This window comes from Montipora capricornis, chromosome 8 (assembly GCF_036669925.1).
Source record: "Montipora capricornis isolate CH-2021 chromosome 8, ASM3666992v2, whole genome shotgun sequence".
Taxonomy (NCBI): Eukaryota; Metazoa; Cnidaria; class Anthozoa; order Scleractinia; family Acroporidae; genus Montipora; species Montipora capricornis.
This window is the reverse complement of record NC_090890.1, coordinates 22,298,727-22,313,726: the sequence shown is the minus strand read 5'-3', so window position 1 is coordinate 22,313,726 and position 15,000 is coordinate 22,298,727. Positions and strand designations below refer to the sequence as shown.

At 44.6% G+C, this 15,000-nt stretch overlaps 2 protein-coding genes and 1 long non-coding RNA gene across 4 annotated transcripts in view; all 3 read left to right on the top strand.

The window, feature by feature from the left end:
- Positions 1-4,500, top strand: part of LOC138059659 (tetratricopeptide repeat protein 28-like) — a 27,015-nt gene extending 22,515 nt beyond the window's left edge. For both annotated transcript variants that reach the window (XM_068905271.1, XM_068905270.1), the window contains exons 5-6: positions 1-3,921; positions 4,397-4,500. The exon at positions 1-3,921 is cut by the window's left edge and continues 181 nt beyond it. In XM_068905271.1, coding sequence (XP_068761372.1) covers positions 1-3,921; positions 4,397-4,416 — 3,941 coding nt within the window. In that variant the 3' untranslated portion in view covers positions 4,417-4,500. The remainder of the gene's footprint in view (positions 3,922-4,396) is intronic.
- Positions 4,501-6,033: 1,533 nt separating this feature from the next.
- On the top strand, positions 6,034-11,947 carry LOC138013843 (uncharacterized). The gene is made up of 3 exons (XM_068860892.1): positions 6,034-7,497; positions 7,578-11,435; positions 11,516-11,947. The coding sequence occupies exons 1-3, from the start codon at positions 6,034-6,036 to the stop codon at positions 11,945-11,947; spliced, it is 5,754 nt and encodes a 1,917-aa protein (XP_068716993.1).
- A 169-nt stretch (positions 11,948-12,116) lies between these two features.
- Positions 12,117-12,907, top strand: LOC138014403 (uncharacterized). The gene is made up of 2 exons (XR_011125310.1): positions 12,117-12,711; positions 12,788-12,907. It is a non-coding gene; the product is annotated as an uncharacterized lncRNA (long non-coding RNA).
- The last annotated feature ends 2,093 nt before the right edge of the window (positions 12,908-15,000 follow it).

The window sequence follows — 15,000 nt, the reverse complement described above, 5'->3', positions numbered from 1 at the left end:
TTAAACAGGCTATAACAAATTACACAAAAGCATTAGCCATTTTTAAGAAAGTGGGTTTTAGGGCCAATGAAGGAAGAGCCTATGGCAATCTCGGCAACGCTTATCAAAGTCTTGGTAATTTCAAGCAAGCCATAGAGTACCACCATCAACATCTTAGTATTTCGAAAGAGGTAGGGGACAGGGCCGAAGAAGGAGGTGCTTATGGCAATCTCGGCAACGCTTATCAAAGTCTTGGTAATTTCAAGCAAGCCATAGAGTACCACCATCAACATCTTAGTATTGCGAAAGAGGTAGGGGACAGGGCCGGAGAAGGAGGAGCTTATGGCAATCTCGGCAACGCTTATCAAAGTCTTGGTAATTTCAAGCAAGCCATAGAGTACCACAAACAACGGCTTAGTATTGCGAAAAAAGTAGCGGACAGGGCCGGGGAAGGTAGAGCCTATTGCAATCTCGGCAACGCTTATAAAAGTCTTGGTAATTTCAAGCAAGCCATAGAGTACCACGATCAACATCTTAGTATTGCAAAAGAGGTAGGGGACAGGGCCGGAGAAGGAATGGCTTATTGCAATCTCGGCAACGCTTATCAAAGTCTTGGTAATTTCAAGCAAGCCATAGAGTACCACCATCAACATCTTAGTATTGCGAAAGAGGTAGGGGACAGGGCCGGAGAAGGAGCAGCTTATGGCAATCTCGGCAACGCTTATCAAAGTCTTGGTAATTTCAAGCAAGCCATAGAGTACCACCATCAAGATCTTAGTATTGCAAAAGAGGTAGGGGACAGGGCCGGAGAAGGAGCAGCTTATTGCAATCTCGGCAACGCTTATTACAGTCTTGGTAATTTCAAGCAAGCCATAGAGTACCACCATCAAGATCTTAGTATTGCAAAAGAGGTAGGGGACAGGGCCGGAGAAGGAGGAGCTTACTGCAATCTCGGCAACGCGTATCAAAGGCTTGGTTATTTCAAGCAAGCCATACAGTACCACCATCAACGTCTTAGTATTGCGAAAGAGGTAGGGGACAGGGCCGAGGAAGGAGCAGTTTATGGCAATCTCGGCAACGCTTATCAAAGTCTTGGTAATTTCAAGCAAGCCATACAGTACCACCATCAACATCTTAGTATTGCGAAAGAGGTAGGGGACAGGGCCGGAGAAGGAAGAGCTTATGGCAATCTCGGCAACGCTTATAGAAGTCTTGGTAATTTCAAGCAAGCCATAGAGTACCACCATCAACATCTTAGTATTGCAAAAGAGGTAGGGGACAGGGCCGGAGAAGGAGGAGCTTATGGCAATCTCGGCAACGCTTATCAAAGTCTTGGTAATTTCAAGCAAGCCATAGAGTACCACCATCAATGTCTTAGTATTGCGAAAGAGGTAGGGGACAGGGCCGGAGAAGGAACAGCTTATGGCAATCTCGGCAACGCTTATCACAGTCTTGGTAATTTCAAGCAAGCCATAGAGTACCACCATCAGTCTCTTCGTATTGCAAAAGAGGTAGGGGACAGGGCCGAAGAAGGAAAAGCTTATTGCAATCTTGGAAACGCTTATCAAAGTCTTGGTAATTTCAAGCAAGCCATAGAGTACCACCATCAACATCTTAGTATTGCAAAAGAGGTAGGGGACAGGGCCGGAGAAGGAGCAGCTTATGGCAATCTCGGCAACGCTTATCAAAGTCTTGGTAATTTCAAGCAAGCCATAGAGTACCACCATCAACATCTTAGTATTGCGAAAGAGGTAGGGGACAGGGCCGGAGAAGGAGCAGCCTATGGCAATCTCGGCAACGCTTATCAAAGTCTTGGTAATTTCAAGCAAGCCATAGAGTACCACCATCAAGATCTTAGTATTGTGAAAGAGGTAGGGGCCAGGGCTAGAGAGGGAGGAGCTTATGGCAATCTCGGCAATGCTTATCAAAGTTTTGGTAATTTCAAGCAAGCCATAGAGTACCACCATCAAGATCTTAGTATTGCAAAAGAGATAGGGGACAGGGCCGGAGAAGGAGCAGCTTATGGCAATCTCGGCAACGCCTATCAAAGTCTTGGTAATTTCAAGCAAGCCATACAGTACCACCATCAACGTCTTAGTATTGCGAAAGAAGTAGGGGACAGGGCTGGAGAAGGATTAGCTTATGGCAATCTCGGCAACACTTATTATGAACTTGGCAATTTTAAGCAAGCCATAGAGTACCACCATCAAGATCTTAGTATTGCAAAAGAGGTAGGGGACAGGGCCGGAGAAGGAGAAGCTTATTGCACTCTCGGCAACGCTTCTGACAGTCTTGGTAATTTCAAGCAAGCCATAGAGTACTACCATCAACATCTTAGTATTGCGAAAGAGGTAGGGGACAGGGCCGGAGAAGGAAGAGCTTATGGCAATCTCGGCATCGCTTATCAAAGTCTTGGTAATTTCAAGCAAGCCATAGAGTACTACCATCAATCTCTTAGTATTTGCAAGGAAACAGAGGACCCAATAGGGCTGGCAATCACATGTTATCATATTGGTCTGGTTCATGATTTTTTTGGCTCCTTGAGCAAAGCTCTTAATTATTATCGTCTAAGCATTTATTATTTTGATGAAGTTAGGCGTCTTCTTTGCTCAGAGGATGCATGGAAAATAAGCTTTCGTGACACAAAGGGGTTTACGTACACGGCTGTATGGACAGCACTCTTGAAGAATGGAGAGGTTGATGAAGCTTTATATGCTGCTGAGCAAGGACGAGCACAGGCTTTAGCAGACATTTTAAAGATGCAATACAGCGTTGATGAGAAACCTTCGATGAAGGTAACTATCTCTTTGGTTATGAAAGATCTACCTTCACAAACTGTTTTCACAGCACTTAAAGGGAACATGATCAGCTTCTGGTTGCTAAGAGATGATATCGGGATAAATTTTAGACAAAAGAAAATCGAAAATGGAAGTGCCAAGTCTCTGATGAAAAGTACTCTTGAACAGATCAATGCAGGGACCGTTTTGCGATGCGAGAATCGTTCACTTGAAAGACAACACAGTGAATTCTCGAGCAGTAGGGAAGGTGTTGAAGAAACCTTTAAGTCCTTGAGCTTCTCTGTGCACTCTTTGCAGCCCTTGTATGATGTCCTAGTCAGTCCTATAGCAGACTTGATCCAGGGTGATGACTTAGTGTTTGTTCCTGATGGACACTTTTGCCTGGCTCCTTTTTCTGCAATGAGTGACTCTGTCAGGATCCGTGCAATTCCCTCGCTGACTGCTTTAAAATTGATCACTATGGCACCTGACGACTTCCAAAGTAAGAATAAAGCGCTGCTTGTAGGTGATCCTTGCTTGAGCGAAGTCACTTACGGCACTGGTGAACCCATGTATGGACAGCTGCCATGTGCGAAAAAAGAGGTGGATATAATTGGAGAACTTCTACAGACCGTGCCTCTTACAGGAAAAAATGCAACCAAAGCTGAGGTGCTGAAAAGAATGAAGTCAGTTGCCTTAATCCACATTGCTGCACATGGGGATGACGGATCTGGAGAAATTGCTTTGGCCCCAAATCCCGAACGCACATCCCAGATCCCCGAAGAGGAAGATTACATGTTATCGTTGAGCGATGTTCAAGCAGTTCGCCTTCAGGCAAGACTGGTTGTGCTTAGTTGCTGTCATAGTGGCCAGGGAGAGGTAAAATCTGAGGGTATTGTGGGAATAGCTAGGGCTTTCCTGTGTGCTGGTGCCCGGTCTGTTCTGGTGTCACTCTGGGCAATCGATGACGAAGCGACCTGGATGTTCATGGAGAGTTTCTACCAACACTTGGCAGATAGAAAAAGTGCAAGTACAGCTCTTCACCATGCTATGAAATCTCTTCAGGAGACAAAGAATTATTCGGCCATAAAATACTGGGCGCCATTTGTGCTAATTGGCGATGATGTCACCTTTGAATTTGGGGAGCTCGAACACGAAAAGAATGGTAAGTGCTATTTAAATATAACTTTGATGACTGAATCGTTGTACTTTGTACATGTTTTTAATCAGGAAGTTGTCGAAAGGAGCAGGTACGTTCTTCACAGAGAAATGGCTTTAAAAACGGTTTCCAGAGTGGTTATTTTTACTTGAACTGCTTTGGCTAATACCTGAATTAAATAATGTCTGCATTTATCGAGTCAGCTACTTCAGCTTCCTGCAGATAGCTAGCTGTTTGAGCCCATGTTATGATGGTCTGGCTGTGAAACTGATCAGTGATTGTCGATTGCTTATGTCAAGTGAAGTGAGTTATTGAGGTCTTCAAGTCTACATGTCAAAGTAACAGTGAATATGAATTGTTGCTATTAACTCTAGCACAAACAGTTAAATGAATGAATTAAGATAATTGTTATATTCTTTACTTGTCAATCAGAACGAAATTCGTTATTGCCATTTAACCCACTTCTTGTTTCTTTTTTCAGAAACGATGTCCAAAACGTGAAAAACTTACTTGGACTGTGATACGTCGATATGTTATTTTCCTTTCTTCGATTATATGAGTTATTGAAAACAATTCAATCATTGATACCTCAGTAGCAGTCAGACACAAGATATCATTCCAATTATAGTTAAAGTACCAGGCATGTATACTCTTTGGCTTGCTATACTAACTTTTCATTTACAATATCATTAAGTTACAGTTTCGGGGAATGTGTATTTTCTGTATTTCTGTAAGGTTGGCCAAAGCGAAATAAGCAAATTAATTGTTTAGGGACGCAAATGTCTATGAGCTAAAAACAACCTAGGAAAGTAGAAATGTTTGGAAATTACAAAAATTTTAATGTAGCATTCACATTTAAATGATATGGAAATTCCTTGAACAAAACGCTTTATTCCCAAAGGGTTTGAATCAGGCACAACATTGATTTAGCCGATTTGTTTATTGTTTATTTTCCCGCCAAAATTGGTTCAAAAACAGACACTTTTCTGATGCTGATGAGGACTACGACAATTTGGGTACATCTAACTCTTGGGTGAAGGACTCTTGCTAGGGCCTAGTACGAAACAAATGGAAAGTTCTGTACTTTAAAGTTGTACATGTTGATTTTGTGATATTTTGTCACAGAGGGACTGGACCAATGCAAAATAATTCAATGAAATGGGCGATTTCTTAAAACGTCTAGAAGGTAAAAAGGTGTGTGGTGTAAAAGTTGCCTGATCTCTTAATTAATTGTGTGCATTTTAAACCCCTGGGGAGGTGGGACTTTGCCCATGCATATGCTTGTGGAAATTTTGTGAATTTTAAAAATGGTGACTACCCGAGTCACATCATTTCATACCATTTCGCACCATTGCAAACGTTGGTCAGTAACTCTTGAGTTGACAAAGGTATTAAAAAGGAAGATTTCATTCTTTCTCCATGTTAAAACTGACAGCAGGATGGGCACCCACCTCCTAAACCGAGCACACCAAATCGATAGTAAGGTCTAAGGTCACTTCTCCACTACCATAGTCACGTCGACCACGGCTGAACGTGCAAACAGATTCAATCCGAGCTAAAGTCTTTGTCTGGCTCTCCTCCACTTATGCAAATTTGAAGTATTTTGTACCTGTTATGAACGGTCATCACTTCTGTCCTGTTAGATTCAAACTGTTTATTTGTTTTTTCCGCACGTGATTGTTACTCTATCTTATTTACGCGTGTGTGACATTGCGTTACATCATGACGCCTTGATGTATGTGGATCAGTTTTCAATCAAGTTTTTCAATTGCCACGTGCTTTCACTCGCTAGTGTTCTGTTTCAGTTTTCTGCTGTTTAATTAACCTTTCTTCGTGTATTTCTTCGCTTCTCCGGATCAGAGGAATATTTGTAAGTTTACTTTATGCTGTGTTTTTTCAATCAGTGCATCAGTGCATCAGTGTCTTAGAAATATTGTGATGTATTTCCTTTCAGTCGAACCATTGTTTCTTTATTGTCATTGTCATTGCTGATCTTCAAATATTGACTTCGAATGCGTTTGGATTACCTCTTGATCACTTCAATTGTAGTAAGCATTAAATGGAACCTTTTTTAATTGTCTACGATTTGGTGCTTACATTAGTTTGAAAATATGAAATATGGCTGAAGCTTCGAGCGAAGAGTCAACTCGTTCAACTCGCGACAGGCGACCTAATGTTACCCTCGACAACGATGAAATTAAGCATGAGAAGTCCCTTCAGTGTCGCAAAACAAGGAGTGCAGCAAACGCACGCATCACCAGAAAAATCAAGGAACTGACGGAAAGCTTTACAAACCGTGAAAACGTTGCTGATGTTCGTAAATGGGCCCAGGAATTCGAAGAAATCGCCAAGAATTTCCGAGACGCCCACAACGCATACCACGCCACCCTCGAGGATGATTTCGAAATTCAAGACTCGCAGGAGTATTTCGAGTGCGAGAATCAACAGATCGTCAACTTTCAACGGACACTCGAAGAGTGGTTCTCAAGAGCGGAAAGTGAAATAAACCCGTATGACTCTGTCAGCAATACTGGGACCAGATCCCGTACACGCACATCGCGTTCCAAATCGTCGCATACAAGTCTGCGCTCTTCGGAAGCTGGATCGTCAGCCGCCAGTCCTCGAACAATTGCAGCGGCGAAAAGAGCATCGTTAACCGCCGAGGTAGCCGCTCTGCGCCAGCAACAAAGTTTGCAGAAAGAAGAGTTGAGGCTAAAGCAGCAGCAAGAAGAGGCCAGATTGCGCCTCGAACAACGCAAACAACAACTCCAGCTCCAGACCGAAATTGCTAAGATGGAGGCTGAAGAGCGCATCTACGCTGTGGCCGAACAAGGAGACCATTACTTTCAACAGCCATTCCCTACGCAGAAACAGGACCTCTCACCGTTCTCGCCTCCTAGTCAGCCACGCCCATCAGTGCTTCGTGCCTCAGACCAATTCTCAGAAAGCGCGCAGGCCACTCCGGGCCTCATCAAGGTTCCGCAAAGGCCAAGGAGACCGGAAGAACTTCAACCAGATCCAGCAGTAATCAATCAACCTGGTAGCAAGCCAAAGATCTTCTCACCTCAAGGAACTGCGTGGTCACCTGTAATCCTACTTAAACCCGAGCTCAATGACCACCACGTGGATCATGAGGGTATTAAACAAGAGCGAAGTCCATCTCCGGGTGCTTCAGACGTTGGGGAAAAATTCGTGCGAGATATGATCGACATCCAGCGACAACAACAACGGCACAACGAGCAGCTTATGTATATGCAGCAATACAGCGACCAAAAGCTGCAACAGCTACTGGGACAGCATCAACAACTGTCCCTAACACTAACGTTACCTCACGCTGAGGTGCAGACGTTCGATGGAGACCAAGTTAACTACTGCAATTTTATACGTTCCTTCGAAAACCTTATCCAAGCTAAGACGAAAAGCAGCAGTACAAAGCTGTACTACCTCGTGCAATACACGTCTGGTGACGTCCAAGAGCTCATGCGAAGCTGTTTATCAATGCAACCGGATGAAGGCTATCGAGAAGCGCGCAGACTTCTAAAGGAAAGATATGGCCAGAGCTACAAAATCGCCTCTGCCTACGTTACTAGAGTCACGAACGGACCACCGATTAAGCATGAAGACGGCCAAGCACTTCAGAAGTTTTCCATCCTTCTCACTAGCTGCAAGAACACCCTAAGAGAGGTGGGCTACCTCAACAAGATAGAGAATCCAGACAGCATGCAGAAAGTTATAGAAAGGCTCCCTTTCCGCTGAGGCAAAGATGGCGCGACGTTGCTGATATCACAAACAACAAGCACAGAGAAATTACTTTTGAGGACATCGCAAGCTTCGTTGAGTCAAAGGCGAGAGCCTTAAACCACCCGGTATTTGGAACCATCAACACTGAACGCAGAAACCAAGGAAGGACTTCCAATGACCGCAGACCCCGACGCAGTGACAATTTTGCGACTCTGGGAGGCGAACCCGTCAGTGAGAACAATGAAAACAGGCGTGATATAACGAAGGCCACGCCTAAATGCCATTTATACAAGGAGAACCACTGGTGGACCCGCTGTCGCCAATTCAAGAAGCAGTCGGTGGACCAGAGACTAACGTTCGTTCGCAAACAAGGACTCTGCGAGAACTGCTTTCAACCTGGCCATAAAGTCCAATCCTGTCCGAAGAACAGCTATTGCAAAATTCCCACTTGCCATACCAAACATTCGACGTTTCTCCATCCAAAATCGCCAGATCACAACGTTGGGAACCTCCCCTCCAACGAACGTCCAATTAACGAAGACGACAGAAGAGCGACTGGGAACAACAATGACAGGGCGCACAATGCTTACGTCAATGGCGACAGTCAATGTGCTTCAACTGGGGCCGGCGTACCAACAATTGGCCTTCCTATCGTACCTGTTAAAGTCAGGGCCAGAAGTGCAGACCCCCCAGTTTTAACTTACGCCTTTTTGGATTGTGGATCGAACACGACATTCTGCAGTCAGCAACTCATGGAAATGTTAACTGTCGATGGTGAACAGACTACCCTCTCATTGACAACCTTGGGGAAGCACGATAGCGTGACGGAGTGCAAGGTCTTCAAGCTGGAAGTGTTTGACTTGAACGAACGGAACTTCGTTGAGCTCCCAACTGTCTTCTCGACCCCACAACTACCAGTTGGAAAAAACAGCATCCCGCAACAAGAGGACGTAAACAAGTATCCTTACCTCAAAGGCATTCAGCTGCCCAAGATTGACGCCCCCATTGGCCTGCTTATCGGAAATGATGTCCCGAAGGCTTTAGAACCTAAACAAGTAATAGCAAGTAACGACAAAGGCCCGTATGCAGTAAAAACAATATTCGGGTGGACACTCAATGGTCCTCTTGACCGAAAGGGAAATTCCCGTTGTACAGCGAACTTCATCAAGGCAGACGAGGAACTCAGCCAACAGTTCACAAGGTTCTGCAATCAAGAGTTCAGCGATTCAGCGTACGACAAGGACGCAGCGCCGTCCAAAGAAGATTCGCACGCCATTAGCATCATGCAGCAGTCCGTCAAACTGAAGTCAGGTCATTACGAAGTAGCCTTACCTTGGAGGAACACTCCACCTAACCTGCTGAACAACCGACCATTAGCAGAACACCGTTTGAAGTTGTTACGGAGAAGGCTGCTTAAGGACGAAGAGCTTCATTCAAAGTATTCTGCGTTCGTCGACGACTTGCTAAAGAATGGCCATGCTCGCAAGGTGCCAGGAGACCGGCTAGACCGTCCTGTTGGCGCAGTGTGGTACCTACCTCACCATCCCGTCCTTAATGCGAACAAGCCGGGCAAAGTCCGTGTCGTTTTCGACTGCGCAGCAAAATACCGGGGTACATCACTTAACGATCAACTTCTTCAGGGACCTGACCTTACAAACAACCTGGTTGGCGTTCTGACTCGCTTCCGACAGGAACCTGTTGCTCTTATGGCCGACGTAGAGTCAATGTTTCACCAAGTACGTGTCAGTCCTAACTATTGTTACTATATTCGGTTACTTTGGTGGCCAAACAATGACTTGAACAGTGAACCTGAAGAATATCAGATGATGGTGCATCTCTTCGGTGCCACATCATCACCAAGCTGTGCTAACTTCGGTCTCCGGCGAACCGCAGAAGACAATTGCCAAGAATTTAGCAAGGAAGCGGTTGACAGCGTCAAGGACAACTTCTACGTCGACGACTGCCTCAAGTCAGTTCCATCCAAAACCGAAGCCATTGGTCTGGTGAACGAGCTCCGCACGCTACTCTCGAAGAGAGGGTTCCGCTTGACAAAATGGATCTCCAATTCCCGAAAGGTCATTGATTCTATTCCACTGTCCGAAAGAGAAGGCTCCGTGAAGGATCTTCTCCTCGATCAACTGCCAATTGAACGGGCCTTGGGAGTCAGATGGGATGTGGAGTCCGACACCTTTGGCTTCAAGATAAGTGTAAAGGACAGGCCTGCAACCAGACGAGGAATTCTATCTGTTGTCAGCTCCGTCTATGACCCGTTAGGATTTGCAGCTCCATTTATCCTGCCAGCGAAGGCGCTGCTTCAAGACCTATGTTGCAAAAATCTTGGATGGGATGAACCCATATCGGACGAGGACCTCATACGCTGGAGAAATTGGCTCGAAGAGCTTCCCAGGCTCGAAGACCTTAGAGTCAACCGCTGTTTTAAGCCCATCAACTTCAGTGAGGTCGCCTCCAGTCAGCTACACCATTTCGCAGACGCTTCCCAGTTTGCATATGGTGCTGTAACCTATCTCCGCCTCGCCAACAGTAAAGGCGACGTCCACTGCTCCTTCATCATTGGCAAGTCGCGGTTATCCCCGCTAAAGCAATTGACGATCCCTCGCCTCGAGCTCTCAGCAGCCGTAGTGGCAACGCGATTGGACAGAATGGTCTCGAAGGAAATCGGTATACCAGTCGATCAATCTATCTTCTGGACAGATAGTACCTGTGTTTTGGGCTACATCGCCAATAAAGATAAGCGGTTTCACACTTTCGTGGCAAATCGTGTCGCTGCCATACACGAAGTCACTTCACCTCCTCAATGGAAACACGTCGGCACTAAACAGAACCCTGCCGACGATGCCTCGCGTGGCCTCACAGCTGAAGCCTTGCTGAAGAACAAACGTTGGATACGAGGACCTGAATTCCTTTGGAAATCAGAAGATGCGTGGCCAAGCCAACAGTGTGCGGTATCAATGGTTGCAGAGAACGACCCAGAGGTCAAGAGAGAATCACAAGTGCTTTCAACCAAGGCTGAAGCAGGGTCGACCCTTGGTCAATTCTTCGGACGCTTTTCCCAATGGCACCGCTTAAAGAAGTTTGTGGCATGGATACTGCGTTACCGAGCTAACCTAAGAAGAGCTGTTGAACGCAGCAAGTCAGGACCCCTGCCCCTCAACAAGGCGGCAAGATTAGAGCCAATCACCGTAGAAGAAATGAACAAGGCTGAAAGAGAAATCCTGATACATGTTCAGAAGGAGAGTTTCATGGAAGAGATTGCCACTCTAAAGGTTGCAAGTGTGATAGTTGACAGGGCAGGCACCACCAAAGCCAAGAAACCTCGAGTCAAGAAATCTAGTAGAATCTTCAAGCTCGACCCTCAGTTGATGGACGGTCTACTACGTGTAGGCGGACGGCTCGAGAAGGCACCCGTTAAGCTGGATGCAAAGCACCCAATAATTCTGCCGGCCTCACACCATGTTGTCCGTTTGATCATCAGGTTCTACCATAACGCTTCTGGACATTCTGGCACTGAACACGTACTCTCCATGATCAGAGAAAGATTCTGGATCGTGAAGGGAAGAGCTGCAGTGAAAAGGACCCTTAGAGACTGTTTCAGCTGCAGAAAGCGACAAGCACCAGTTGGAGAGCAGAAGATGGCAAACCTGCCGCAAGACAGGGTCACTCCAAACAAGCCCCCATTTACCTATGTTGGCGTTGACTTTTGGGTTCGACGCGGAAGGAGCCAAGCCAAGAGATATGGTGTGATTTTCACTTGTTTGACCGTACGTGCGATCCACATCGAGGTAGTTCACAGCTTGGACACAGATTCCTTTGTGAGCTGCATGCGTCGTTTTATCGCTAGAAGGGGCAGCCTGAACAGATGAGATCCGATAATGGCGGCAACTTTGTCCGGGGCGAAAAGGAGCTGCGAAATGCTATTGATCGGTGGAATCAGGAAGTCATCGCGGAGTTCCTCTTGCAGAGAAATGTGCAGTGGATCTTCAATCCCCCAGCAGGTTCTCACCATGGTGGCGTGTGGGAGCGCTGCATCCGCACCATTCGAAAGGTGATGAGTGCCCTCTTAAAGGAGCAGGTCCTCGACGACGAAGGGCTTGCCACTCTCATGTGCGAGGTGGAATCAATAGTCAATGGCAGGCCCCTGACGAAGGTGTCCGACGATCCAAGAGACCTCGAGGCCCTTACACCAAATCACCTTCTTCTGCTACGGTCTGGTACTACACTGCCGCCTGGTATTTTCAGAAAGGAAGACGTCTATACACGTCGGAGATGGTGACAAGTTCAGTATTTATGAGACGTTTTCTGGCGCAGGTGGCTCAAAGAGTATCTCCCTAGTTTGCAAGAAAGACAGAAGAGGACAAGATCAACAGTTAACTTCGAGGTTGGAAACGTCGTCCTTGTGGTAAACGAGAACTCTCCAAGGAATTCGTGGCCCCTCGGTCGTATCCAGGAAGTGAAACCGAACAAGGGGGATGGATTAGTAAGGAGCGTAGCATTGAAGACCAAAACGTCAGTCCTGGAACGCCCCATCAATAAGATCGTTCTGCTGGAGGCGCCTCGACTACACGAGCGTAGCTAAGCACTGTGGATCTTGACGATGTCCCTCGCGGAAAAGTTGGTTTAAGACGTGAAAGGGAACACTTTCCTCCTGATATACCTGATTATCTTCTGATTTTGAACGAATTGACATTGATTGATTGGAATTTTTTTGATCTTAGTTGATTAGGAACAATTTCTCAAGTTTATTTTGTCGTTTGAATCATTCAACTTTGTATAAATGCTTAATTGTCGCATTTAGGGGCCGGTATGTTAGATTCAAACTGTTTATTTGTTTTTTCCGCACGTGATTGTTACTCTATCTTATTTACGCGCGTGTGACATTGCGTTACATCATGACGCCTTGATGTATGTGGATCAGTTTTCAATCAAGTTTTTCAATTGCCACGTGCTTTCACTCGCTAGTGTTCTGTTTCAGTTTTCTGCTGTTTAATTAACCTTTCTTCGTGTATTTCTTCGCTTCTCCGGATCAGAGGAATATTTGTAAGTTTACTTTATGCTGTGTTTTTTCAATCAGTGCATCAGTGTCTTAGAAATATTGTGATTTATTTCCTTTCAGTCGAACCATTGTTTCTTTATTGTCATTGTCATTGCTGATCTTCAAATATTGACTTCGAATGCGTTCGGATTACCTCTTGATCACTTCAATTGTAGTAAGCATTAAATGGAACCTTTTTTAATTGTCTACGATTTGGTGCTTACATGTCCATCCCTCAAACTGACATTTCCCTTTTTATTCAACTTCTACGACGTACAGTCTACTTTAGACTTCAAATCTACTTCAACGAAACAAGGATTTTAAACAAGCTGAGAAGATTCACAATAGGCGAGGCAAAGAGTTGAACCCGGATCGATGGCTTCACCTTGCAGTTTCCGATATCCACTAGACTAAATGAGACAACCTCCCGGAAAATCGAATTTTTTTAGAGTATTGAAATAGTAGTACCCAGCGAAACAATTGAAAGTTAACCGTCTTGACACTGTAGATCAGTGCGGCATAGCTTAGAAACGCTATTTCTTGTTCAACTAAAGCTGTCATTCTGCTTGTTTTCATTCTTTTTAGAGCGGTAAGCTTGTCAATATTAACATGGCATAATGCGTCGTGTAATTGTTACGAAATGTCCAATGTCAGTTTGAGGGATGGAAATTAGTGTTGACCGTTATGAACTCGCATGTTCATTTCCAACTCCTTGATAATGGCGTCATGAGGTCGCCGAAACGTCGGAAGTTTAGCTTTTTATCGCTAGTTTTTACATAGAGGATATTACATGGTTGCGAGAAGATATGAATTTTATGTTCTCGTGGCTCCTTTTAATGCTAGAGACTTGTTCTAACAGATGGCAATAGTGGGAATTTAGGAGTGATAACCTCCAATTTAAGATCACCGCTTCTTGACTATTAACAATTTAAGAAATAGAGGACGTTTTCCGTGTTTCCATAGCCTCATCTAAACACGAGGGGGAGTTGGGAGAATTCGAGACAGTTATGCAAACCCGAGCCGCAGTCGAGGGTTTGCACAACATGGAAATACGGAAAAAAAAGTCCTGTATTGCTTTTATAAAATATTCCTCAAAGATGATTCCAAAAATGATGGAAAATGCTTTTTTTTTTACTTCTTGATTCAAACAGATTTTTTTTATATACGCTCATATTTCCTACCAGCCAATCAAGACGCGAGTCTGGCTACATAACCAATCAAAATTTGTGTGATGTCACAGCCGTGTTTCCACCACAGCTATTGACCAATGTGAGTGGATTCCTCAAACCTGAAAACCTGACTGCTATATATTGTCTGTTCGGGTCCGTTATTTTGCTAAGGAGGACTTCAAGCAGGATCTTCAGGTATATGAATACTGGTCTTGGTAACATTAGCTTTATACTGAAATCTCAGTCAAACAGTCCAAAATATCATTATATTGGAGCGAGAAAACTGAATCAAGTAATATATAGACGACTTTCACTGTTATGCACTTTTCCAGGCAGTCAAATAAACAACTTGAAATTCTAGTTAAATTTTGTTAGCTTCACAGACACTACTGAAACGATTTACTCTCACCATTCGATGGAAATATATAAATCGATCGTTTGTTTTGAAGTTGTAACAGGGATCTCGTAGAAAGCTACGGTAGACAGATTAAACTTGATTTCCAGGCCCCAGTTGTTCAAACGATGGATAGCGCTATCCACCGGATAAATCACTTATCAGCGGATAAACACTAGCAAAACCAATTGAGTTATCCAGTGGATAGCGATTTATCCGGTGGATAGCACTATCCACGCTTCGAACAACTGGGGCCAGGCGTTTATTCCACAGCCTTTGTAAAAATCCTGCATATAACTCACATATAAAACCCTGTTTAACGACCACGAGGTAAATCTGTGCTGATGGTGGAGCCAATATTAATACAATTTACCCTCTGGATCAAGATTCAAGTCCACAAAGTATCGCTCCCCTCGACTATGTTTTCCTTGTTAAGTCAAGTACATCTAGTCATCAGGAGAAATCCTTGACTATTGCTACGTCATAGCCTCGTTGGCATACACAAAAACAAAGATGGCGGATTTCAATTGAAGCGTTATTGTTGGCTAGTTAAATACATTAGGCCCAAATGAGTGATCAAGGATGAAATTCCGGAAAAAGAACTTTCGATTCAGAATAACTTTTTCTAGCTAGGCCGTACTTTCCCTTTAAGTATGACGTTTACAGCCAACGGGAAACGGCAGGCTCCTATTTTTCATAAAAGCGTGAAAATTCTCTCATTTTAACTTGTC